The sequence below is a fragment of the Candoia aspera genome, chromosome 1 (genome assembly GCF_035149785.1).
Source record: "Candoia aspera isolate rCanAsp1 chromosome 1, rCanAsp1.hap2, whole genome shotgun sequence".
Classification (NCBI taxonomy): Eukaryota; Metazoa; Chordata; class Lepidosauria; order Squamata; family Boidae; genus Candoia; species Candoia aspera.
In genome coordinates, this window is record NC_086153.1 from 230657706 (window position 1) to 230685455 (window position 27750).

General features: G+C 41.2%; 3 protein-coding genes across 3 annotated transcripts; all 3 read right to left on the bottom strand.

The window, feature by feature from the left end:
- Positions 1 to 394: 394 nt before the first annotated feature.
- On the bottom strand, positions 395 to 1333 carry LOC134504761 (olfactory receptor 5AP2-like). Its single transcript, XM_063314169.1, has one exon. The coding sequence runs from the start codon at positions 1331 to 1333 to the stop codon at positions 395 to 397; it is 939 nt and encodes a 312-aa protein (XP_063170239.1).
- A 5197-nt stretch (positions 1334 to 6530) lies between these two features.
- Positions 6531 to 7469, bottom strand: LOC134504841 (olfactory receptor 5AP2-like). The gene has a single exon (XM_063314286.1). The coding sequence runs from the start codon at positions 7467 to 7469 to the stop codon at positions 6531 to 6533; it is 939 nt and encodes a 312-aa protein (XP_063170356.1).
- Positions 7470 to 15828: 8359 nt separating this feature from the next.
- LOC134504921 (olfactory receptor 5AP2-like) lies at positions 15829 to 16767 on the bottom strand. Its single transcript, XM_063314401.1, has one exon. The coding sequence runs from the start codon at positions 16765 to 16767 to the stop codon at positions 15829 to 15831; it is 939 nt and encodes a 312-aa protein (XP_063170471.1).
- Positions 16768 to 27750: the final 10983 nt, after the last annotated feature.

A 27750-nucleotide genomic window follows, 5' to 3' on the forward strand; every position in this document is an offset into this window, starting at 1 on the left:
AAGATGAGCCTGGATTCAAGCAAATACATATAAACATTGGCTTTGTTCGAACTCTGAAGAACTGGTTCTCTCTGTTCTTCTTCCTCCTTCTCTGCTCTGCTCTGCTCTTTGGTTTGTAAGCAACTAAAGAGCAGAGCCTGTCATTCCTTCCTAATTGACAGCAATCATTAGGGCATGATAGATATCTGAGAAATGGCATAATTCTCCTTGAGATTTCAAATTTCATTTCTCGAACTGAAAAGTAAATGGATAGTTATTACCAGAGCTCTAAGAACTTTATACAACATATTTTTTTTAATTTAATGAAACTCAATGATATAAACCATTTGCTCCTAAAACAGCGTTTATCTAAAGCTGAATTTTGGTAAAGAGCAGTGGCTCTAAAAAAGTATAATCATATATGTTGAACATGAAATGTTCTTGCTAGGACATTTCTGAAAGCACCCCTTACCTCCTGGTTCCTCATGCTGTAGATTAATGGATTGAGCATGGGGGTCACCACTACATAGAACACAGAAGCCATTTGGTCTAGGTGATAATTCTGCCTAGAGCTTGGTCGTGCATACATAAAACTACTACATCCATAGAAAATGGTAATGACCATGAGGTGAGATGCACAAGTGGAGAAGGCTTTCCTGCGGCTCTTGGCCGAGTGGATCCTTAAAATGGTGACCAGGATATAAGTGTAGGAAGTGAGAACAGTCAGGCTTGTTGCTGTTATATTGAAACCAACAAATACAAATAACAGCAGATCATTAAGACTAACATCTGAGCAGGAAAGAGCTAAAAGGGGAGGACCCTCACAATAAAAATTCTTAATGATGTTTGGGCCACAGAAGGACAGTCTAGATGCAGCCACTGTGTGCACCAAAGCATTAATGATCCCAGCAGTGTAGGAAATTGCTATCAGCTGAGCACACTTTCTCTGGGACATGGTGACCAAGTAGAGTAGAGGATTGCAGATTGCCACGTAGCGGTCATAGGCCATCACAGCTAGGAGGTAGCACTCTGTGGTGGCAAAGAGACCATAAAAGTACATCTGTGTAAAACAACCCCCATAGGAAATAATCTTCTTCTCTTTCAAAAGATTGGAAAGGAACTTTGGGGTGACAGATGATGAGTAACAAATGTCCAAAAAAGATAAGCTGGTGAGGAAGAAGTACATTGGTGTGTGGAGCTGTGGACTAATCCTGATTAAGATAATCATGCTTACATTTCCCACCAGGGTGATGGCATAAACAGCAAAAAATGTCCCAAAGAGGATCAGCTGCACTTGTGGGTTAACAGTCAACCCAGTGAGTATGAATTCTGTCACCTGTGTGCTGTTTCCCATGTAGTCACAATACCACTGTTGAACAACACTTCAGTCAATTTTCCTTTGCTTCTCAAATATTGTAATGTAGCCTCAAATATTTACAATTTCAACTGAGATCAGAGTCAATTTTTAACTTTTTAGCCAAGGAAAGAGAAATTGGAAGATTTCTGAGAAAGAGCTTAAGTAGTACAATAATATTTAGTTTAGAGTGAGCAAGATTCAGTCTGCATAAGTAATGTTTTCTTCTGAACTGCAACTAGGTTGTCATACTTATAGAATTCGGTGCTATGCAGTGAAATAGCTAGGGATATGCATTGTATGAAGTTCGCTAGGCATCTGGACAAGAGCCAAGCCAAGGTAACCATCTTTGTAAAAGGACACATCAGGTATGATATGTGAAAAAAAACCCTGCAAAGATTGAGGTCTCCTTGGATTCCTAAGCACCCCCTCTTGCAATCTCAGCTCTGTAAAACACCATATTTAAAACATAAATTGGACCTGGGCACCATTTTGTATGCTTGACATGCAGGCTTGATCTGGCGTTCTCTGAACATCCAGCCAGATGTTCTCCTTGAAGTAACAATAACTTGTCATCCCATGAACTCCTACAGCATATTCTCACAAGCAACAAAAGACAACAGTCATATAGTTGTCTTTTGATTAGCAAGCTCACTTATATTCTTCCAGCTCAATAGCATCTATCACATTTTAAAATATCGTATTTTTTCAAGCTTCTGATTGCAGGTCTTTGAAGATTATGCCAACATCCTTTTGCTGCTCTGAAGAAAGCCAGATATTTTCCTCCAATCTTCAGCAACTCAACAGCTTTCTGTGTTTCTGCAGACAGTAATGATTCTTTCAACTCTCTCTGGAATAATGGAGAACTCTACTGAGAAAACATGGGTTTGAGGAACATCTCCCTGAAGTGCTTCAGATTGCTCCATCCACTGATTTGTGTTAATTATACAGTCAAGATTCAGTAAACCAACTCACAATTGTTGGAAACATTTACCAATAGAAAATGTAGTATTCAGTAGAGATCACATTTGGTCCTTTTCTTTCTTTATTAATATTATTATATCATATCCTTTTTCCACACAATGATGTTCTTCATATGGACACAGGGACCCTTTCAAAAATTATTATTATTATTATTATGTAAATAGAAAAAAATACATATTAGCAAAACAGTATTCAAAACAGTATTCAAAATATCCTAAGATTGTTCACCTGCTTGGTGAAGGCCTCCCAGGAGGTGGCATGTGGCTGAGTCCAAGCAGGGGTGAATTCCTCCTTGAGAGAGGGACTGGTCTCACCAGCACTTAGGGAGACAGTGGTCAGTACCCTCTTCAGGAAGTCATAATTGCACCCGACTATGTTGGATAATTTCCAGCAGTTCCAAAGGGGCTTGGATCAAGCAGATTATCTGCACTCCTTTCAGTCCGGTTTCACACCTAGGCACGGTATAGAAACAGCATTCGTCGTGTTAGTTGATGACTTGTGGTAGGACCAAGATGGAGGTAGTGCACCCTTCCTGGCCCTCCTTGATCTCTTGGCTGCCTTCAGTACCATCAACCATGGTAACCTCTTGGCAGCTCAGGGGTGGGGAGTGAGAGAAAGAGAGAGAGATCTTGCCCAAGACCCTTACTTTGTAATGTGCCTCAGCGACTCAGAGTGTTGGGTCCAGAAGTGGTACAACCCCTTGGATGAACTTTTTCTGGGATTTATGTCTTTGTATGTTGTTGTTTTATTATTTCTTTAAATATTTTGTTTTACTATTTTTTAATTGATTCATTATTGTTATTGAATTATTGTTATTGTTATTGAAGATGCACCCTGTCTGAGTTGTGCACTAATTTGGGTGGCTGTATAAGTCAGTTAAATAAATAAAATCTTAAATCTTACCTTTTTAAAAATTGGGGAACAGTCCTAACAGCCAAGCTTTTACCTGATCAAGCACTCATGAAGAAGACCCAATTTATATCAGAAGGCTGGATAAAATTTGCCCCATACTGATTGGCAGTATGCACTACTACTATGCAAACTGCATCCAGATAGGGAATATTTTGATGCTCAATTGTGTGATGACACAGTTTACTGAAGAGAATGCTGTTTTGCAGTATTCTGGCTGCTGGAACATCAAGATCAAGAAGGAGAATTGGGCTTCCGATGCTGGAAGCTTTTTGAAGAATATTCGGACTTTTCAAGGCAGGCGGCAAAATTGGAGACTTCTAGGGGGAAAGCTCTGTGTATAATGATGATATATATAAATACATTGCTTTATTTCGAAGTGGGATAATTGCTCAAATATGTTTATCAGGATGGCTCTTTAAGGGTTTAAATAGATGCTTCTGTTTTTTGTATAACACTCTCATCTTTGGTAAAAGGATATTAACAAAATTACCTTTTTACACAGTATATATAATAGTAATGAGATGTATGCAGGTTATTTTTTGTTAGTTTAGTTGGCAAAGAGGAATACAATTATACTGAAGAAAGATAATATTTAACTGTTTGCTTATTAGGGGAAAAAACATGTTTGAAGGGGATTTTCTATGTTCTTTAAGTGGGAAGGAAAATTTGTTTTAGAGGAGAATGCTGTATTGAGAATTGAAAGGCTCTATAGAAATAATGTTTATCATAGTTTAAAAAGGGATTGATATTGATTTACGTATATCTTTGCTGTAGAAAGTCGGAAGTCACTCTGTAGTAGTTTTCACTGTATTTTTACACCTTTCTAGTTTCTTTTTCTTCTTTTGTAAGTTTTTTTATTAATGCTTTTTAATTTTTACCTATATGTTGAAAATTTAATAAAATTTAAATCCCCCCCCCAAAAAAATCTGTCACAGGGAGGACAGGGTCTTGAAATACTTGATTCAGTAGAGGACCGGTCAGCCCTCAAAACAGAGGGGCCCTGGCTATCTGATTACTCACTGATAAACACAGAGTCTTTGAGATCATATAGAGAGAACCTGAGGGAGAATCCCAAGTTTAGTCAATTGCTGACTTCACTGTTTTCCACCGCTCATGTATAGAAGTTGTAGGTCAGCCTTGCGAGGTACTCCAGGCAAGAAGCACACCCGGAAATACTAGCCCTAACTTTATTCTAAGGTTACATCAACAGAATCTTGCCAAGTCTGAAAGTACATCTCTCCCCCCTCAGCTTTACAGTCGAAGAAACTACGGAGGGTCCCTCCTGTGATGTCTGCCACGTCCACATTCCTCCTGCAGGCTCAGCTGCTGCTGGTCTGACCATTGTGTAGTCTGCTGTATCTTCTGCACTGTTGCTACAGCCTCCCTCCTCAATCTTGGGGTAAAGTAGGCAACGGGGAGGAAATTGGAGGAGGGGCACAGCTATCCAAACCCACCACCTGCTGCTGTTTCCTGTTCAAGGATGATGCGCAACTGGTGCTACCGTTGTGATGCTACGGATCGGTGGAATGCCAGTGTTTTTTACTTGGCAGAGTAGTTATGTTTTTATCCCAATATTGTGAGAATCAACCTCTAAAACAATGTCATCTCGGAACTGTTTTACATAAGAGATGTCTTCTATTTATTGCCAAAAATAAAATGCTGATAATGCAATCCTTTAGATCACCTCCTCCAGTGTATGTGAAAGAGCTCGGATGTCCAAGATGGAATTTGTTTCATGTGAGCTTGCCTCTCACCTCCCCTGCAACCTGCAGAACTATTTCCTGGGTGAGAGACAGCAACTTCAGACAGCCCCCAATTGCTCTGTGAGAGAAATGGCAAGGAATCCAACTATTGTAGAAATGAAGCTGGCTTATCTGGCTTTTCTAAGCTGCTGGATCAGCCTATCCTGAAACGGTGGCAGCGTTTTCAGCTAAAAAGTTGGATGGAGAAAAATGGATGAAGAAGGGAAACAGTTCTTACTTTCTAGAGTCCTTGGTGGTCTCTGAGTTTGGTTGTTTGCTTACAGATGTTTAGTTGCCCGACTAGGCAACATCTTCAGTGATAGAAAGGAGTGGGGTTTGCTCTCTGTTTATATACAGTAGCTTGCCCTGACAGTGTTGATGTGGGTGTTTACAACTACATGGCATCGCTGTAGCATGCACACAAACCAACTAAAGCCCTCCAAAACACCTTTGGTAAACCAAAATACCCACTAGCCCAAGAAGTAAAAACAGGAGTCATCTACAACATACAGTGTATGGACTGTAACAGCCACTATGTAGGACAGACAGACAGAAGACTAGCTGAACTCATCCATGAACACCAACTAGCAGCCAGAAGACACAAAGAAAAATCTGTCCATGTGTTGGAGATGGATGGACAAAGATGTCTGTCCATCTCACAACACATGGAGAGACTCGACCATACTTTCAACTGGGAAACTGCGAGCATCCTAAACCAAGCTAAATCCTAAAACACTAGGGAATTCCTGGAAACTTGGCATTCAGACAAAGCAGCCATCAACAGACACATAGAGGTAAACAACATTATATACCATTCAAAAGAGACAATAGAAAAGCCAAAAGACCAGTACACTCCCTGGCCAGCAATCAACACCCAGATAAGCAAAAATTAACACCAGGATTAACACCAGATGAACAATCAAGCAGTAAGCAATACCCTAATCAAGGAACTACCAAGGAGAGAATAATGTCCCCTCCAACACTGTCAGGGCAAGCTACTGTGTATAAACAAAGAGCAAACCCCACTCCCTTCTAGCACTGAAGATGTTGTCTAGTCAGGCAACAAAGCTGTTTAATGAAACACAATGACATAAACCATTTGGTACTAGAACACCTTTTATCTAAAGCTGAATTTTAGTAAAAAGGAAGACAGAAGGATATAAACCACTTGATAAAGCTGAATTTTGGTAAAGAGTAATGGCTTTAAAGGGATGCGGTGGCGCTGCGGGTTAAACTGCTCAGCTGCTGAGCTTGCCGATCGGAAGGTCGGCGGTTCGAATCCGTGTGACGGGGTGAGCTCCCGTTGCTAGTCCCAGCTTCTGCCAACCTAGCAGTTTGAAAACATGCCAATGTGAGTAGATTAATAGGTACTGCTTCGGCGGGCAGGTAACAGCGTTCCATGTAGTCATGCTGGCCACATGACCACGGAAGTGTCTATGGACAAATGCCGGCTCTTCGGCTTTGAAACGGAGATGAGCACTGCCCCCTACAGTTGGACACGACTGGACTTAATGTCAAGGCAAACCTTTACCTTTACCTAATGGCTTTAAAAGGTATAATCATGTATGTTGAACACGAAATGTTCTTGCTAGGACATTTCTAAAAGCACCCCTTACTTCCTGATTCCTCATGCTGTAGATTAATGGATTGAGCATGGGGGTCACCACTACATAGAACACAGAAGCCATTTGGTCTAGGTGATAATTCTGCCTAGAGCTTGGCCGTGCATACATAAAGCTGAGACATCCATAGAAGATGGTGATGACCATGAGGTGAGATGCACAAGTGGAGAAGGCTTTCCTACGGCTCTTGGCAGACTGGATCCTTAAAATGGTGACCAGGATATAAGTGTAGGAAGTGAGAACAGTCAAGCTTGTTGCTATTAAATTGAAGCCAACAAATACAAATACCAGCAGATAATTAAGACTGACATCTGAGCAGGAAAGAGCAAAAAGGGGAGGACCCTCACAATAAAAATTCTTAATGATGTTTGGGCCACAGAAGGACAGTCTAGATGCAGCCACTGTGTGCACCGAAGCATTAATGATCCCAGCAGTGTAGGAAATTGCTATCAGCTGAGCACACTTTCTCTGGGACATGGTGACCAAGTAGAGTAGAGGATTGCAGATTGCCACGTAGCGGTCATAGGCCATCACAGCTAGGAGGTAGCACTCTGTGGTGGCAAGGAGAATATAAAAGTAAAGCTGAGTAAAACAACCCCCATAGGAAATAATCTTCTTCTCTTTCAAAAGATTGGAAAGGAACTTTGGGGTGACAGATGATGAGTAACAAATGTCCAAAAAAGATAAGCTGGTGAGGAAGAAGTACATTGGTGTGTGGAGTTGCGGACTGATCCTGATTAAGATAATCATGCTTACGTTTCCCACCAGGGTGATGGCATAAACAGCAAAAAATGTCCCAAAGAGGATCAGCTGCACTTGTGGGTTAACAGTCAACCCAGTGAGTATGAATTCTGTCACCTGTGTCCTGTTTCCCATGTAGTCACAATACCACTGTTGAACAACACTTCAGTCAATTTTCCTTTGCTTCTCAAATATTTGTAATGTAGCCCAAGAGCAGAGTCAATTTTTAACCTTCTAGCCAAGGAAAGGGAAATTGGAAGGTTTCTGAGAAAGAGCTCAACTAGTAGAATAATAGTCAGTTTACAGTGAGCAACATTCAGTCTGCATAGATAATGTTTTCTTCTGAATTACAGCTAGGTCATCATACCTATAGAGTTAGGTGCTATGCAATGAAATAGCTGGGGTTATGTATTTTATGAAGTTCACCAGGCATCTTGAGAAGAGCCACGCCAAGGTAACCATCTGTGTAGAAGGACACGTTGGGTATAACCTACAAGTTGTGATTAAAATAGTTCCAGTCCATGAATAAATTTCTCCACTGGATTATTAAAGACAATTGATAACCATAAGAGTGCAACTGAAATCTTCAAGCAGAGCAACTCTCCTTTAAACCTGGAAAGAGATCAAACAAGTATCAGAGCAAATACCATTTGTACTTACTTTCCTTTCACAGGATGGCTGGACCAGCTGCAGTAAAGAATTAGCAAGCCAAACTAACTGAAGGGAGGCTCTTATCCCTTTCAACTGTGTATATTGCTCTGTTTGTGCATGCTGGATCTCCATGCTCTATGACTTGTAGAATCTGATCTTTGGACTAGAAGGGCTCCTCATTTCTAGAGATGATCCAATGAATTCTGAATAGCAAAAGCCACACTGATTCTCATATTGTATTAGTATGTGTTGGCTTGAATATAACACTTGTCTTGTTTCATCTCAAAATACCTATATATCTCAAAATATATTTATTCCTCACTGATCTTTTAAATTTCCTGATCTATCAAAGGTTTTTTTTAAAAAAAAAAAACAAGGTTCAAATCTTGAGGTCTTCTTAGATTCCCAAGTAGCCCCTGTTGTTTCTGATGCAATCTGATTTATGTAAAACACCATATTTAAAAAATAAATGGGCCCTGTGCATCATTTTGTATGCGTACCATGCAGGCTTGATCTGGCCCTTCTCTGAACATCCAGTGTCTTTGAAGTAACAATAACCTGTCAGCCCTTGAACTCCTAAAGCATAATCTCACAAGCAACAAAAGACAACAATCGTACGATTAGCAAACTCACTTGTATTCTTCCAGCTCAATAGCATCCATTACATTTTAAAGTATTGGTAATTTTTCAAGCTTCTGATTGCAGGTCTTTGAAGCTTATGCTAACATCCTTTTGCTGCTCTGAAGAAAGCCAGATATTTTCCTCCAGTCTTCAGCAACTCAACAGCTTTCTACGTTTCTGCAGACAATAACGTTTCCTTCAACTCTCTCTGGAATAATGGAGAAGAGAACTCTACTGAGAAAAACATGGGTCTGGGGAACTTCTCCCTGAAGTGCTTCAGATTGCTCCATGCACTGATTTGCGTTAATTATACAGTCAAGATTCAGTAAACCGAATCAGAATTGTTGGAAATATTTACCAATGGAACATGTAGTATTCAGTAGAGATCATATTATTTCCTCTTCTTTATTTATTAATAGTCCTTTTTCCACACAATGAAGTTCTTCATATGGAGACACAGAGCCTTTCAAAAATAAGATTCTTCTTCTTCATGTTATTTTTTATTAGTGGTAATACTATTTAAATAGAAGAAAATATTAACAAAACATTGTTCAGACTTGTTCAGGGGATATATAAAGAAGTGATATAAAGTTGTCAAGCAGTGATTTTCAGGACTATTAAAGACAGTACGATCTTGTTGGCATGATTTCAGTCAGAGTTGAACTGTGGTTGGGCAGGTCTGGTGGAGTTGGTTGAGGCACAGTCTCATGTGATTATCTGGATAGAGTTTGATCCTTTTGGCCCCGAGGAACTGAATAGCATCTTTAGTGCTCCAGATGTGTCCACCTGCATTTTAGACCCATGCCCCTCCTGGTTGATGAAGACCTCCCAGGAGGTGGCATGTGGCTGAGTCCAAGCAGGGGTGAATTCCTGCCTGCATTCTGCACTAATGTGGGTGGCTGTATAAGTCAGTTAAATAAATGAAATCTTAAATCCTGCCCTTTTAAAAATTGGGGAACACTCCTAACAGCCAAGCTTTTACCTGATCAAGCACTCTTGAAGAGGGCCTAATTTAAATTGGAAGATTGGATTGGAAATATGCCCCATACTGATTATGCAGTATTATTATGCAAACTGCATCCAGATAGGTAATATTTTGGTGCCTAATTGTTTAATGATAATGTTTTCAAGTTTGTATGGATTATGCCATGTTTATCTCCAAAACTATGTAAAATGTATCCTAAATAAATATATAAACTTTTCCATTATCATGGAATTAAAACAGTCATGTAATTACTAATTCTAAACCTCATTACCTTCAGGTAGTTCTCAGCTAACGACTGCTCTGAGAAAGTAGCTTTGTGACCGGTCCTCAAACTTACAACCACCTCAGGGTCCCACAGTCATGTGATTACTAACAAATAGACAACGTAGTCCAATCAAATTAGAGACAACACCATTCCCAGAAACCAATGAATCAATACCACCCAGGAAACCTCCAGTTACTAACCACCACCACCTCCACCTGGAGTTCAATTATTATTCAGACTGGAAACACTGCAAGGCAACCCTCATCTTTGAACCATTGCCCTGAGGAAGCCTCACTGAGACATGGGTGAAAATCTGCTCACACACACACACAAAAAGCAAACTGATCAAGACCTCAGTATTGATCTCCCAAAGGCTAGAAAACTCAACTACTAAAATTGCACAGCAAACCTGGGCAACCTCTATTCCTAGAAATCCATAGAAACCTGTATTTTGAACATCTGTATAATATTATAATATTATTGTATTTTGAACATCTATCAACCAATACAATAATAGGTTGTATTGAAATTCAAAACTTTGAGGACTTCCGGTGTGGACAATGGTGCATTGAACAAGTTTTCCCCCAAGCTTTGTGGGCTGATCTGAGAGCGTGGCATTTTTGCAAGGGGGGAGGAGCTCAGGCAGGCTTCCTTGGAGCCCAGAAGTGTTCTCTGGATCAAGGAGAACCCCAGGAATCATCCCTTCATGTCCTCCAGAAAGCTGGTCACAGCCAGAAGATTGCAAAATGGGGTTTTGAGTTCGACTGGTGAGTGATCAGCGGGGAGGCAGGGTTGTCATCCTTTCCCAAGCTGCGCTGAAGCCAAAAATGGACTTTAAAACCAACCACCCCATTTCTAAAACACCAAGGTTTTCTGTATATTTGTTACCTAAGAGAGGCTTTTTACAGCTGCTGTACAAAGAAATGAGGAATCTCCTGGCGATTTTCATTATGTTTTTCATTATTTTGGGGATTTATTAATTTGGAAATTTGGCTTTTATGTATATGTATATGTATATGTATAAAGTGTAATGCTGGGAATTAAGATCTTTGTTTTTCTATTGCCATATTTTAAAATAAACAAAGGTTTGTGGATTATAAAAGAGCTTTCCTACTTCAGTGAATCTGTGGAGTTGAATTTCAACCTACCTCTTTTTACCTTCCTGTGGGAACAGTCTTTGTTTTTGTTTTTTCCATGCTGATTGGTTCTTTCCAAAGATAAAGAGGTATATATTTATATATGTTTACATATTTCATACATTATATCTCCACCATTTTATATTTAAACAATAATCTTATTAATATCCTTTTACCCAAGTTAAATTCATTATCCCAAAAGTGAAAACTTCTGTCTAAACCTTTGAAAGACCATCCTAATAAATGCAATTAAACAGTTAACCCACTTCAGAGTAAATTAAGGCATGTATAGATCTCAATGTTACACACAAGCTGTTCTCCTTGCAATCCTCAACCTGCCTTGTAAAGTCCAACTCATCTTCAAGGACCTTCCATCCCTTGAGGCTTAAATCTTGTGTTTGATCTTGATACACCAAGAATGCAGCCATTTCCGTTCCTTTTACACTCAAAGCTTTTCCTTCTTCAAAATTAACATTCCAGAGGTGAAGGTTCTTCCCTTCGCTTTTTGGCTTTGGGATGTTACTCTTTTTTTTCTTTGAGAGCAGGGCCTTATTTCCCAAATAACTCTCTAAGAGATGGTCCAAAGCATAAATAACCTTGACATACAGCTCCTTAAAAGTATCTTTAAAATCTTCTATATCCCTCCACAGAATGTTATGACGCCCTCTTGTGCCTTAGGATATTAGACCAAAGGCTTCCTTTCAGAAAGAAAATGTTACTTAGTAGGAGTGGAATAATAAATGTAGATTTCTCACAGGAAAGCAGATACATCAAAGCTAGGCTGACCATATGTACCGTTTTGAATGGGACCGTCCCGTTTTTTTTATTTCCCAACCGTCCCAATGTTTTAATATAAATGTCAATTTTGTACCATTTTTTAAAAACGTTGGAGCCGTTATTGGGAAAAGCGGGAAAAAATTGAAACTGAAATTGAAAAGGAGGCTGACTTGGCAGTAGTTCTCAATCCAGTGGGGAACCTAGAGCAGGAACTGCAGAAACAGCTGATTGGCGGTGAGCGAGAGGAAGAGTCGCTGCCGCCAATCAGTGCAGTGGAAGACGGTCAGAAAAGCGCGCCCAGCAGAAAAGAAGCCGATTGGCTCTCAGGCCAAAACGGCAGGAAGAAAATAAAATAAAAGGGAGCACCAGAGAAGAACAGGTTGTTGGGACAACCATTCACTAGACTCCTCCGTTCCTGTTCTTCTGCCCCAGCTTGCTGCCGCCTTCAGCTCTCCTGCACTTCTCCAGCCTGCTGCCGCCTCCATTTAACCCTGTCCCGTTTTGCCATCCCAATGTCCCGTTTTTGTCTCAAGGAAATATGGTCAGCCTAATCAAAGCTCAACTCTCTCCTTAATAATAATTAAAAAAGAAGAAAAATGCTGTTTTAAAAATCGTGTGGGCAGCTTTTGAGTCCATTTAAGGCTTCGAGACAGCTTAGGAAATGATGGCAATCCCTGCCTCCCAGATGCTAGCTTACCAGTCGATCGCGAAACGCTGTTTTGCAGTATTCTGGCTGCTGGAACATCAAGATCAAGAAGGAGAATTGGGCTTCCAATGCTGGAAGCTTTTTGAAGAATATTCGGACTTTTCAAGGCAGGCGGCAAAATTGGAGACTTCTAGGGGGAAAGCTCTGTGTATAATGATGATATATATAAATACATTGCTTTATTTTGAAGTGGGATAATTGCTCAAATATGTTTATCAGGATGGCTCTTTAAGGGTTTAAATAGATGCTTCTGTTTTTTGTATAACACTCTCATCTTTGGTAAAAGGATATTAACAAAATTACCTTTTTACACAGTATATATAATAGTAATGAGATGTATGCAGGTTATTTTTTGTTAGTTTAGTTGGCAAAGAGGAATACAATTATACTGAATAAAGATAATATTTAACTGTTTGCTTATTAGGGGAAAAAACATGTTTGAAGGGGATTTTCTATGTTCTTTAAGGGGGAAGGAAAATTTGTTTTAGAGAAGAATGCTGTATTGAGAATTGAAAGGCTCTATAGAAATAATGTTTATCATAGTTTAAAAAGGGATTGATATTGATTTACGTATATCTTTGCTGTAGAAAGTCGGAAGTCACTCTGTAGTAGTTTTCACTGTATTTTTACACCTTTCTAGTTTCTTTTTCTTCTTTTGTAAGTTTTTTTATTAATGCTTTTTAATTTTTACCTATATGTTGAAAATTTAATAAAATTTAAATCCCCCCCCAAAAAAAATCTGTCGCAGGGAGGACAGGGTCTTGAAATACTTGATTCAGTAGAGGACCGGTCAGCCCTCAAAACAGAGGGGCCCTGGCTATCTGATTACTCACTGATAAACACAGAGTCTTTGAGATCATATAGAGAGAACCTGAGGGAGAATCCCAAGTTTAGTCAATTGCTGACTTCACTGTTTTCCACCGCTCATGTATAGAAGTTGTAGGTCAGCCTTGCGAGGTACTCCAGGCAAGAAGCACACCCGGAAATACTAGCCCTAACTTTATTCTAAGGTTACATCAACAGAATCTTGCCAAGTCTGAAAGTACATCTCTCCCCCCTCAGCTTTACAGTCGAAGAAACTACGGAGGGTCCCTCCTGTGATGTCTGCCACGTCCACATTCCTCCTGCAGGCTCAGCTGCTGCTGGTCTGACCATTGTGTAGTCTGCTGTATCTTCTGCACTGTTGCTACAGCCTCCCTCCTCAATCTTGGGGTAAAGTAGGCAACGGGGAGGAAATTGGAGGAGGGGCACAGCTATCCAAACCCACCACCTGCTGCTGTTTCCTGTTCAAGGATGATGCGCAACTGGTGCTACCGTTGTGATGCTACGGATCGGTGGAATGCCAGTGTTTTTTACTTGGCAGAGTAGTTATGTTTTTATCCCAATATTGTGAGAATCAACCTCTAAAACAATGTCATCTCGGAACTGTTTTACATAAGAGATGTCTTCTACTTATTGCCAAAAATAAAATACTGATAACGCAATCCTTTAGATCACCTCCTCCAGTATATGTGAAAGAGCTCGGATGTCCAAGATGGAATTTGTTTCCTCTGAGCTTGCCTCTCACCTCCCCTTGCAACCTGCGGAACTATTTCCTGGGTGAGAGACAGCAACTTCAGACAGCCCCCAATTGCTCTGTGAGAGAAATGGCAAGGAATCCAACTATTGTAGAAATGAAGCTGGCTTATCTGGCTTTTCTAAGCTGCTGGATCAGCCTATCCTGAAACCATGGCAGCGTTTTCAGCTAAAAAGTTGGATGGAGAAAAATGGATGAAGAAGGGAAACAGTTCTTACTTTAATTCCATTTCAAACTTTTAAGTGAGAGTAGAAAAATATTAAACTGATTTCTAGAAATATTTGTACATACTATTCCTAGGTAAGGAGTAATTACTTTAACCTTAAGGAGAATGAGATATTGCATGATATCTTAATGGACCTCTTAAAGTTTCCCTTGACATTAAGTCCAGTCGTGTCCAACTCTAGGGGGCGTTGCTCATCTCCGTTTCAAAGCCGAAGAGCCGGTTTTTGTCCGTAGACACTTCCGTGGTCATGTGGCCAGCATGACTACACAGAATGCCATTACCTGCCCGCCAAAGCGGTACCTATTAATCTACTCACATTTGCATGTTTTCAAACTGCTAAGTTGGCAGGAGCTGGGACTAGCAAGGGGAGCTCACCACATCACGCAGATTCGAACCACCAACCTTCCAATCAGCAAGCTCAGCAGCTCAGCGGTTTAACCCGCAGCGCTACTGCGTCCCTTGGACCTCTTACTTTCCACTAATATAAAAGATAATGAAATCTGCATGGGGGACTACTAGGGAATCTCAAAAAGAAATTAGACTAGGAAGGTGAAAAGCATCTCAGAAAACGACAAGGACAGGCAATTTCTGTATCACACATGGATCCATGAAGTCACCAGTAGTTGAGTTTGACCAGTGGAAGACTTTACCTGAATCTTGTACTTTATTAAATCAATGCTATATGACTTAATATTGGCTTAATATAATTTATTGAGACAAGGAAAAAAAGGTGGATACCAGATGGCTGTTTTTCAGACAGCTTTCTGGAATCAGTGGAACTGTCATATTTTAGTGTTATTATAAAGGGTGGCAAGCTATAGAGTTTCCTGGGTGACACATCAGATTCTTTGAATCGATTGTTACAGAGTTTGGCAAGTGATACTAATAAAAAATAGGACACCTATAATTTGGAACTTTATGGAACCATAAAGGGAATAACCCATCTCTGCTACCTAAACTTGAAGGAATAAACATATGGACACACAATGGAAAAGAAGTAGTAAAGAGAAAAATTTAATTAACTTGTACATATTGCTTAAAAATACAGATTTATATAAATATTTCTCACTGGAATCTATTCAGATTGGAAATCCACATGCACGTAACAGAGACTAGGCAGGTCTGGCAAGCTGAATAACTGCTGTCCAGCTAAGGAAGCTAATAAGGAAAGATCAGCCTGGATTCAGCCAGATATGAAGGCTGGCTATCTTTTAACTCTGAAGAACTGGTTCTCTCTGTTCTTCTTCCTCCTTCTCTGCTCTGCCCTTTGGTTTGTAAGCAATTTAAGAGCAGAGCCTTTGCTTCCTAATTGACGGCAATCAATAGGGCATGATAGCTATCTGAGAAATGGCATAACTCTTCTTGAGATTTCAAATTTCATTTTTTGAACTGAAAAGTAAATGGATAGTTAGTACCAGAGCTCTAAGAACTTTATACAGCATATTTTTTTTTTAAATTTAATAAAACTCAGTGATATAACCCATTTGCTACTAGAACAGCTTTTGTCTAAAGCTGAATTTTGGTAAAGAGCAAGGGCTCTAAAAAGCATAATCATATATGTTGAACATGAAATGTTCTTGCTAGGACATTTCTGAAAGCACCCCTTACCTCCTGGTTCCTCATGCTGTAGATTAATGGATTGAGCATGGGGGTCACCACTACATAGAACACAGAAGCCATTTGCTCTAGGTGATAATTCTGCCTAGAGCTTGGCCGTGCATACATAAAACTACTACATCCATAGAAAATGGTGATGACCATGAGGTGAGATGTACAAGTGGAGAAGGCTTTCCTGCGGCTCTTGGCAGAGTGGATCCTTAAAATGGTGACCAGGATATAAGTGTAGGAGGTGAGAACACTCAGGCTTGTTACTGTTATACTGAAACCAACAAATACAAAGATCAGCAGATCATTAAGACTAACATCTGAGCAGGAAAGAGCTAAAAGGGGAGGACCCTCACAATAAAAATTCTTAATGATGTTTGGGCCACAGAAGGACAGTCTAGATGCAGCCACTGTGTGCACCGAAGCATTAATGATCCCAGCAGTGTAGGAAATTGCAATCAGCTGAGCACACTTTCTCTGGGACATGGTGACCAAGTAGAGTAGAGGGTGACATATTGCCACGTAGCGGTCATAGGCCATCACAGCTAGGATGTAACACTCTGTGGTGGCAAACAGGCCATAAAAGTAAAACTGAGTAAAGCAACCTGCAAAAGAAATAACTTTATTCCCTTTTAAAAGATTGGATAGGAACTTTGGGGTGACAGACGATGAATAGCAGATATCCAAAAAAGATAAGCTGGTGAGGAAGAAGTACATTGGTGTATGGAGTTGCGGACTGATCCTGATTAAGATAATCATGCCCACATTCCCCACCAGAGTGATGGCGTAAACAGCAAAAAAAGTCCCAAAGAGGATCAGCTGCACTTGTGGGTTAACAGTCAACCCAGTGAGTATGAATTCTGTCACCTGTGTGCTGTTTCCCATTGAGTCATAGTAACGCTGTGGGAACTGAAACATGCAGTAATCAATATTACATGCTCTCTTAATCATTTCAGGTATGAATAGGGTGACAAAATCTTAAGGATCATTGAATCCTACACACCCAACCCCATGGTATTGTGTCTGAATATCAGGAGAGGTCAAGGAAAGTGAGGTGAGATTATTCATCAGAAATAATGTTTGTTTGTTTATTTATTTATCAAATTTTGCCACTGCCCATCTCCCCCCAGATATAGTAGCAGACATCTCCACTATGAGAAATACCCACAATGGGGCCATACATTTTTTTTCCCACAATACTATGTCACAGAGAGGGAGGGAGGGAGAGAGACATGGACACACACATACCGCATGGTGGGAGACGGACTGGGGTTTTAATCCAAACAAAACCAAACTAGAATAAAATACATCCTGAGGTGAAAATGTTCTTGCAGGAAGAGAATGTTGTTACTATACAGTGTAGTAAATGCAAAGAGCAGAGGTCTTCATCTTAGACTTGACCAAAGAGATGAATCAGGTCGACCACCAGGCCAGAAAAAGATGTTGGCTCAGGATGACGAAGGATGAGGAGACTCATATCATGAAGTATCAATATTCTGCTGATCTATTATCATTTCTTCAGTATTACTACTGGAGGACAAATCAGTAAGTAGACAGTACTCCAGATAGGCAGTGAAATAGATACGAATATACCCTGATCCAAATTAAGGGACCCAAAAATATCTCTTCCAGTGCAGAAATAATAACAACAGTGCTTTCAGCTAAAATGTTGGATGGAGACTCATGGATGAAGAAGGAAAACATTTCTTACTTCAATTCCATTTCAAACTTTAAGTCAGACTAGAAAAATAATAAACTGCTTGTCTTCCACTGCAGTGAAAACCGTTGACAAGCCATTATGCCAGGTCTTGTGTTCTGGAATAAATAGGATGCTTCCTATTTATTCCAGAACACAAGACCTGGCATAATGGCTTGTCAACAGTTATTCTTAGAATAGGATGTATGAGGAAAGAATTTTCAGTCAATCATACAGAGCAGTTTTGTAAATGTCAAATTAATAGAGATATCCTGTGAAACTTACCCTATTACACCAAGCTCAACTACAGCTTCCTCAGTTTAAGGCATTCTCTTCCTTCAGAGCTTATTTTGGGTTACTTCCATGTGAAACCAACTGCAGAATTCTTTGAGTGTCGGGAGGTAATTCAGATATATTTCAGCTCCAGGTGACTCGAGCTGTTCTTATTACTATGGTAATCAATTTTCCCATGCGGTCTTTGGGACTATGCAGGAGAACTTAATTCTGCTGAAGAAATCCTTGGTATTCCCTAAGTAGTTCTGATCCCATTATTTGTTCTAATAATTACCAAGGGAAGTGCATCAGAGCCAAATTATAATGTTTTGACTATATGACACAACAAAACACTCATTTTTAAAGCACAGATTTCTCTGTAAAATGTCACCTTGTAGTGACAGGCTGCTTGTCCCACTCAGTTCTGAAATTCCCTGCTGAGTGGGTCTTCTTGCCCCACGAACCCCTGAATGCCATGGAAATGCTAAAAACGTTCTTGCAGTGATAAATCTAACCTGACAACCCCTAACTTTTGGTCATCTTTTTTCAGCTCATCCAGTTCCAATGCACTGAAGTCTAAGCATGATTGAATTATTATTATTATTATTATTATTATTATTATTATTATTATTATTATTATTATTTCTGCACTGGAAGAGATGTTTTGCAGTGTTGCCAAAGAGATGCCTATAAATAAATAAGACCACTCCCTCTCCTTCCCCTCTGCTTTTTGCTTTCTCTGCCATCTACTCCCTCCATTCCTTTTGGAAACCAAATATTTATAGCAAAGCCATGATGGAAATATTTTATCATTTCTTTTCCAGCTCTCGGATCAGATTTGAGCTCAAGAACTCCCTTGGTCATTTTGGTCTCAAAAAGGCTACTTCCTTGAACATTCAGAAGTAGATGAACTTTCATCCTCTCCAGTCATCCTGTATTTGAACCGTTGCAGCCTTATGCCAGATGGTGACTTTTAAAAGCATGGAAAAAAAGACCCCAACAAGAGTGTACTTGTAAAACCGTTCTCATGAATGATAAGCTCCATTTTTTCATGACTCCTAGCCTAAAAAGAGTACTCGATTACCCATCACCATGTGAGGGGTCATTGACCATCCCAAGGAGGAGTCAGCCCTTGAGGTAGTCAGTGGGCCATGAAAAATAACGCTGAATAAGACAGCCAACCAAAGGAATTATTTGCTCTTTCAAATGACCATTGGGGAACACTGCAGTGGCAGCAGTTGAGCAACCCTTGTTCAAGGAAAACAAGGGAAAAGTACACTGAAGTCCTCTGAGGAAGGCTAGGCTAGACCTGATTAATGTAGAAGCAGGTCCAGAAAGGTATTCTTGAATAAAAATATTTTGGCAGCTTCCTAAGTTCCGTGCCAGTGCAGCATGTTTGGGAATCAAACTGAATAATGCAAATGAAGGATGGGAAAAGAATTTGAATTGTAGTTTTAGTTACTACATATTTCATAATAATTAACAATAACAAATTAGCTGCTTCCACACCTTTGAAATCTCAGTACCTTTCCAGACAGATAGCTTACCCCATCACTGGAATACTTTGTAACCTCCAAATTTGCTACTAGCTCCTGCTTAAATTATGTTCAATACAGTCTTGCTGGGAGGTTTTTTTCTATAGTTGAGGGGAAAAAAACATTGTTCATGTACAGGAAAGCAATCTTTTTGTGGGATCTTTCAAAGCAGTCAAGGCATCCCTAAATACTTCACTCTTCTTGGACAGCAGTCCTTCAGTTAGGGGAGGCCCAATGAGTCTCTGTTTCTATAGCCATCTGTCATGTTCATTGTTTCAATGTTAAACGTACATCGTAACGTTTCGCATGTCATTTTGCTGATGCGTGTTTTGGTTGGGAGGGGAGGAGGATTCTGTCTCCTGGGATGTTATCTGTATTCAGCTGGATTGGAATGTGTTTGGGTTATTTCGTGTGTTCACGGTTTTCTTCCCAGGACATCAGCAGAAATTGTCACCAGCACCTGCGGTGGGGAATTTGAAACAGTTTGGGCGAGGGGAGGGATTACGTTCGCACCGACGGTTTTTAGTTTGTATTTGGTGCGCTTTTGCTCATTCTCAGCTTTCTCTGTATTTGCATACTATTCTTTAATAAATCAGATATCATTAAGTCCCTACTTGTGAGTCTGGTTCTGTTAGGGTAGGCAATCATTACATAAAGCTGAGAATCTTAAAAGTTTACCGTTAGCCCCTTTCCGGATTTATCTTGTGAGGGAGTAGCGCTAGCGATGACCGAACCAAAACCCCAAACTGGGGAAAGCGAGGACACGAGCAATGGGGAACCCGACTCCACGGTGAGGAGAACGGAGAGGGTCCCTACTCGGGAACTATCTGAGGTACAGGTGATTTCGTGTTCCAGTCTGGAGGAAGAGGAGGTTGGAGGAAAAGGAGCCCCTGAACCTACTGGAGAGTCCCCTGGCGAGCTGATTACTTGGGATGAAGCACAGGGACCCCTACCAGGGACGTCCAAGACATCCTGGAAGCAGCGGTACCCGATGTCCTCAATCGTTGTGAGGCAGGACGGGGGAAGGAAAGAGGATTCCCAAACCCCTGGAGGGATAAGACTATTGGAGGCCAAATTTGAGTCGATGGAATATATGCTAAAGAAACTGTCAATGGACTGGGGGCCCTGGGAGAGGAGGAGAGGAGAATCAAGCACCAGGCATTCATCCCTTTCTCCCCCTCCCCGCTCAGTAGAAAGAGGAAGAAGACAGCAAAGGGCTGAGCCAAAATCTCACAGAGTGAGAATTTCCAGGTCCCCTCCTTGAGAGCGGAGATCCCCAATATCCAAAAGAAAGACCAACCTCCCAGATGTGGCGAGGGGCCCGCCTGGAGCGGGGGTTAAAGACTTTGCAGTCAAATTTGATGGGGATCCAACTAAGTTGTCATTTTTTCTTACCAATGCAAGGAGTTATATGGACGAATTCGGACCGTATTTCCGTTCTGAAAGGGCCAAGATAAATGCCATTGCCACCAAACTAAAGGGGCGTGCTGCTGACTGGTTTGTCCAGTTAAATGAAGCGGACGCTCCTGAGTTTGAGGATTTTGAAGAATTCCTGTGGGCCTTAAAGCTACACTTTGTAGACCCATTAGCCAAAGAAAGGGCAAAGAGGGCTTTAAAAGAACTCAGCCAGGGGCAAAGATCCATAGCAGACTACGCTTTGGAATTTAAGTCATTGGCTGGAAAGGTTGAGGACTGGTCCCAGGCTACCTTAATAGAGCTATTTAAGGATGGTCTGAACATGGAGGTCCTGTGGTGGTCGTTGGGCAGAGATGACCCAGATACCTTGTATGAATGGATACAGTTGGCAGGGAAGGCTGAACATGCCCATGAGACTTTCGCACACAGTAGGAGGGCGTTGAGACACGCGGCGCTCAGCAAGGGATCCCGATCCACTGCCACGACTGAGAAACCCAGGCAACATGCCTGGGAGGAGGAGAGGGAGCGCCGTTATGCCAAAGGGCAGTGCCTCCGGTGTGGGAAAGAGGGCCACAGGGCGGCTGCTTGCCCAAAACCCAGGGCAGAAGATAGGTTGGGAAAAGCGACGGGCAAATCGCCCTCACTGCCCAGGAAAAAGAAGGCAGCCAAGGCAGAAACTGAAGTGGAGGAGGTTCCTTACTTCAGGGGAGAGGAGGAAAACGATCTAAAAGAGGCAGCGGGAACCGCCAGCCACCTGCTCTGAAAAGCGCCTGTGGGCAGGTGGTGGATGATGGGCGCGAAGATGTTTTGGTGAGTGCAAATTGCCCCATGCTGAATGTGAAAGTGAAGTTAGGCTCCCACACTAAGACCATTGAGGTTTGGGCATTAATCGACTCGGGGTGTTTGCAATGCTTAATGCAACCTGACGTGGTGGCTGCTTTGGACTTACCCAGCTTTCCACTGCAGCGTCCCATAATTATCACCCAGCTGGATGGTTCAACGGTGGGAGGGAGACTGGTGACTCATTTCACGTTGCAGTTGGGCAGCCACCGTGAGGGGCTACAGTTTGTGGTAGCACCTGTGGGTCATCCCCTCGTCATCTTGGGGATTCCCTGGCTGGTCCAACAAAACCCCTGTCAAACACAACCCCTATATAAATTGGGAACACAGGACTTTGACTTTTTCCGATGGCTTTTACCAAGCCCCTGCAGCAGAACGAGTACCATGTGCTGCAGTGGGGAGGGCTGTGGCAGCAACCCCGCATTTCGATGTGACATCACTGGAGGGCTTGCTGGAGAAATACCAGGACTTTGCGGATGTGTTTGGTGAGATGGAAGCAGACCAACTCCCGCCCCATCGAAAAACTGACTGTGCGATAGAGTTGGTCCTCAACGCTCAACTGCCCAAGCCAAAGATTTACACCATGACTCAGAAGGAGCTTGCAGCATTGAGGGATTTTGTGGATAAAAACTTGGCCAGGGGATTTATCGAACCAGCAAATTCTCCGGTTGGCACCCCCGTACTGTTCCGGGGTAAGAAGGATGTGACACTGAGACTCTGTACCGATTACTGCGGGTTAAATGCAGTCTCCATATCAAACAAGTATCCTTTGCCCTTAATAAAAGACATGTTAGCACATCTGGCAAAGGGGAAAATCTTTTCCAAGCTGGATTTGAAGGAAGCCTATTTCCGCATCCGCATACGGGAGGGGGATGAATGGAAAACTGCTTTCAATTGTCCACTGGGTTCTTTCCAGTATAAGGTCTTACCTTTTTGGTTGGCGGGGGCACCAGGGGTGTTTATGCAATTAATCAATGAAGTTTTACATGACCATTTGTTTAAAGGTGTACTGGTGTATTTAGATGATGTTTTGATTTATCCTGAAACTGAAGAGGAGCACGAATGCCTGGTGAGACAGGTGCTTAGCAAATTGAGAAATGCTGAACTGTTTGCCAAACTTTCTAAGTGTGAATTTCATAAGACTCAGCTTGACTACCAGGGGTATAGGATCTCTGACAAGGGCATTGAGATGGACCCTGGGAAAATTCAGGCCATTTTGGGGTGGGAGCACCCACGCACCCGGAGACAACTCCAAAGTTTCCTTGGATTTAGCAATTATTATCGCCAGTTCATCCAGGGGTTCGCTGAAATTGCATTGCCCTTAACTGACTTGTTATGTACCAAGGGGTTGGGGGACACGCGCAAAGTAAAGAACCCAGGGGCACTGCTGAATTGGACAACTGACCGCCAGGTGGCTTTTGACAAACTCAAAAGCCTGTTCACTGCTGAACCAATTTTGCAGCACCCTGATCCCACTAGACCATTTGTAGTTCAGGTAGATGCTTCTGATTTTTCAATTGGGGCGCTTGTACTGCAAACAGATGCTGACAATCACTTGAAGCCTTGTGCTTATTTGTCTCGGAAATTTTCCGAAACGGAACAGAGGTGGCATGTCTGGGAAAAGGAGGCTTTTGCAGTCAAGGCTGCTTTGGAAGCATGGCAGCACCTCCTAGAAGGGGCTAAATGCCCTTTTGAAGTTTGGACTGACCATAAGAATTTAGAAGCACTCCGCACACCTCGCAGACTCAGTCCTAAGCAGATTTGCTGGGCTCAGTTTTTTAGTCGCTTTGATTTTCAATTGAAATTTATTCCGGACAGGAAAAACTTCCTAGCTGATGCGCTTTCTCGCCTACCCCAAGATTTGGTCCAAGCCCCTGAAATCATGGGCACAGTGTGGACGGAGCCCCAGATGGGGTTGCAGGCTGTCACACGCAGCCAAACCCGTGCGCAACTGCCTCCAGCTTCAGTTTCACCAGCTGGGAGGAGGACGCCAGTTCCCTCTCAATTGCAACAACAGTTTCTCCAGGAACTGAAATCCGATACTTGGTTGCAGGAGAATAGAGACAATGTTACTTTTGACAATGGGTTGGCTTGGAAGCAAAACCACCTCTATGTGCCTGACAACTTGCGAAGGGAAATTTTAACTAGGTCTCACGATGATAAAGTGGCTGGTCATTTTGGGTTTGTAAAAACGTTGCACCTGGAACGGCACCAGTTTTGGTGGCCTACCCTGAGACGTGATGTAAAAGATTATGTTGCTTCTTGCCCTGTCTGTGCCATGTCAAAATGGAAGGGGGGTAAGCCGCAGGGGCTTTTACAGCCAGTTGCAAGCCCATCCCATCCATGGGAGGAGGTTTCTATGGATTTTGTTGTGGACCTACCTCCTAGTCAGAAAAAGACTGTGATTTGGGTCGTCAAGGATTATTTTTCCAAACAAGTCCATTTCATTCCATGTGCTTCTATTCCTTCCACCCCACAATTGGCATGCCTTTTCCTACTACACATCTACCGGATTCACGGTAGCCCCTCCCACTTGGTCACGGACCGCGGGACACAGTTTACTTCCCACTTTTGGAAATCATTTTTGAAACTGGTTGGCACCAAACAGGCATTGTCCACTGCTTCGCATCCAGAGACTGACGGATCTACAGAGGTTTTAAATTCGACCCTTGAACAATTTTTAAGGTCGTTTGTCAACTATCAGCAAGATAATTGGGTTGATCTGCTACCTTTTGCTGAGGTGGCTTACAACAATGCTGTCCATCAGAGCACGGGGCACACCCCTTATCCTCTGAAACCTGCTGCCTGATGTTTCGCTTATTTTGGGGGGGGGGGTATGTCATGTTCATCGTTTCAATGTTAAACGTACATCGTAACATTTTGCATGTCATTTTGCTGATGCGTGTTTCGGTTGGGAGGGGAGGTGGATTCTGTCTCCTGGAATGTTATCTGTATTCAGCTGGATTGGAATGTGTTTGGGTTATTTCGTGTGTTCAAGGTTTTCTTCCCAGGACATCAGCAGAAATTGTCACCAGCACCTGCGGTGGGGAATTTGAAATGGTTTGGGCGAGGGGAGGGATTACGTTTGCACTGACGGTTTTTAGTTTGTATTTGGCGCGCTTTTGCTCATTCTCAGCTTTCTCTGTGTTTGCATACTATTCTTTAATAAATCAGATATCATTAAGTCCCTACTTGTGAGTCTGGTTCTGTTAGGGTAGGCAATCATTACACCATCCATTTTTAATGTCTCCGCAAGTCCTTGTTTTTAATTTTGCAACCTCTGAAATTAATTCTTGGCAAAGCATTAAATGTATTACTTCTCTTCCACCCCTTCCACCCATCAGCTGGAAACAGGAAGCCACATTCCAAATGCTATGCATTCTTCTCTCCATTCCAATCACCCAAGTTGTTCCAATTAATGGCTTATCTTGTGCTTACAGAAAACAAATGTGTTGTGGGGTTGGGGGGTGGAAGCTAATAGATGCATTTTATTTTATTATAGAGGGAAATAGCTGTGCAGGTTTACACTTTCTCTTTACTTGCTTCCCAACATTTTCAGAACAAAATCCTGCAGAAAGCTGGTGTTGCCCAGATCAGCCAGTTTTGAACCAGCCAAAGCCTGCATCTGGACACAACAAAGTAAGAGACAGCTCAGAACAAGAGCAAGGGTAAACCAGATCATCCCCATCCCAAAAGGCTCTTCCCAATCTTACACAGTAATATACCTCTCTTGCTCCTGAGTCTCTAGTTTTTATGAGCTGAATGATTTGGTAGTGAAGAACATTGCTCATCGTGGACATAAAACACATGAATAAAGAAACCCAAGTGTTTTGAGGTATTATGCTATCTTGTTTTATGAATGTTTGCAACACTTGAATGAAGGTAAATATGATAAAGTGATAATAGGAGAATATTTTAAAGAAAAATTGGCTCTCAATCCCGAGCTTGAAAGAAATACACCAGTACAGAAAAAACAATCATTAGTGATGGAATCAATTAAAACTTATATGGAAGAATTGAAATTAATAAACCCTTGCTGCTTGATGTATCCAAATTGAACTGAAATTTGCAGCCTCTGTAATTAATGAATACGTGGCTATTTTGAGTTGGGACTGATTCATTTCATGCGGTTTGTATTTTAGTTAGTGTAATGACTGTATTACTCAGTTTACCATTCGATAAGTTCGATTCATACGTGATTTTAGTAGAAATCTCTTTAATGGAAAGTAGCACACAGAAGAGTGAAAAAGTTGTGAATGAAAGTTCCTGCATTTTCCCCAAGTTTAACAGCCCAATAAATGCAAGCCCGCTCCCTCTCCTAGGCATGCAGTCCCACTCTTCACGCCAGTCAGCTTAACTCCACACAGATGTCTCCAATGGCTCAGCAGCTTGACCCTGGATACCAGAGATAGTCCAAACAAGATGTTTTCACACCCCTGGCATGTTCCCCCCCCCAACTCTACTGACCCACAAGTCCCAACACGTGTTAAGTCCATTCATGCATGCAAGTCCAATCAGATGTTCTGGGAACGTTTGATAAGGGAGTGTGACAGTCTGAAAACAGGAATGCATTGTGCAGTATCTTTGTTAAATGTAGATAAGACCATTTTGATTGCAACCTTGGCACAAAAATTGCTGAAGGTATTACTGTCAATAATTCATCCAGCAAATGCTGGCTTTGGAAAGCTTCTGACAATTTCAAATAACTGGTAGATAGTTTAAACAATACATTCTAAAAAATATGTAATGGACATAGTGCCATCATTAGATATAGGAAAAAGCCTTTGATACAGTACAAATTAAATTTCTGGAACTTGTTATAAAAATGGATTCCCATCAAACTTTCAAGACTTTTGAAAGATTACAAAATGAGTATATCTAAATGGCAATATATGCAATGAAAGTATTTGTCGCACTCATTCTTTGGACAAGACATATCAACTGCCTTGGAAAATTCTATGGATTTGAATGCCCCAGATAAAGGTTTTTTAGAGACTAAACCAACAATTCTGTTTTATCCACAATGAAAAAAATAAATATTAACAATATCAAAGAAAGTTGGAACAGAGAACTGGATTTTCCTATATTATAAAATCATTGGTCGCAACTTTTAAGAAATGTTAAATGTATTTGTTAAGAATAGTATTTATGAACATAAAACAAGGTCAATACTTTACATTTCTTCCTTGAGTTTATTGGACTCAGTGGATATGTTTAAAAAAAACTAGTTGTTGATCTTACATTGGAGATGTAATACATGTAAAAGTACATCAGTAAACATGCTTTGGTCCTATTCCTGATAACTCCTTATTAGTTAAAAGGTCTTATTAGGGTGAGCCACGTTCTTGGAAGGGAATTAAAATGGAAATCTGTTATTGTTTTTGTAAGTATACTCCAAAAAGTTTAGAATGTGCCCTATTTATCAAAGATACTGTATTTATCAAAGTTGGACTGCTGCCCAAAGAGCATTATGCGTTCCTGGAAAGTCACTTGTGCATCAGAGACTACAGCTTGGCTTGATAAAACGTGTCAGCTCGATGCCTTTGAATTGGCTGTCTATGACATAAAGCCAAGACAGTGCAATTCTGAGTCAGGTTCAACTTGTTTAAAAACTGTATTGTAGCAATTTTCTATAGGTGTAGCTTGTGTTGAATAGTATTGGTTTGTATTTCACTTAGTTTTGGGGGTGCCCTTTTATTTTTCTTTGTTTTATCTGGTTATTTCATATTGGTTTGATTGTATTTGTATCTATACATTTTTCTTTTTTAGTACTATATCAAAATGTTAAAAAATTAAAAACATAAACATCCTTTCTTCCAGAAGAGTGTATTGTGCTTTGATCAGGCACAATAAGAGACAAAGTCCAGCAGGATTGTTTGGGGGACATGCAGAACCTCAGTTCTGCCCCTTCTCCCATTCACATCAATTGCCTTTCTGTTCCCTTCCCTTGTCCATAAGGATTTGCTGAATGCCTTTGTCACTTTGGGATCCCTAAGCTTTTGTCTTCCTTCCCTCGGTGAAATGGGACTTGCAAAACTCCCTTTGTTTTGTCTTGCTTAGTTGCTGCTCATCTTAATTCAACAACTGCTCTTTGGGAAGGGGGTGTTG

Bases quoted from the DNA above. Each gene is read 5' to 3' on its own strand.
- LOC134504761 (XM_063314169.1), bottom strand. From the start codon at position 1,333: ATGGGAAACAGCACACAGGTGACAGAATTCATACTCACTGGGTTGACT.
- LOC134504841 (XM_063314286.1), bottom strand. From the start codon at position 7,469: ATGGGAAACAGGACACAGGTGACAGAATTCATACTCACTGGGTTGACT.
- LOC134504921 (XM_063314401.1), bottom strand. From the start codon at position 16,767: ATGGGAAACAGCACACAGGTGACAGAATTCATACTCACTGGGTTGACT.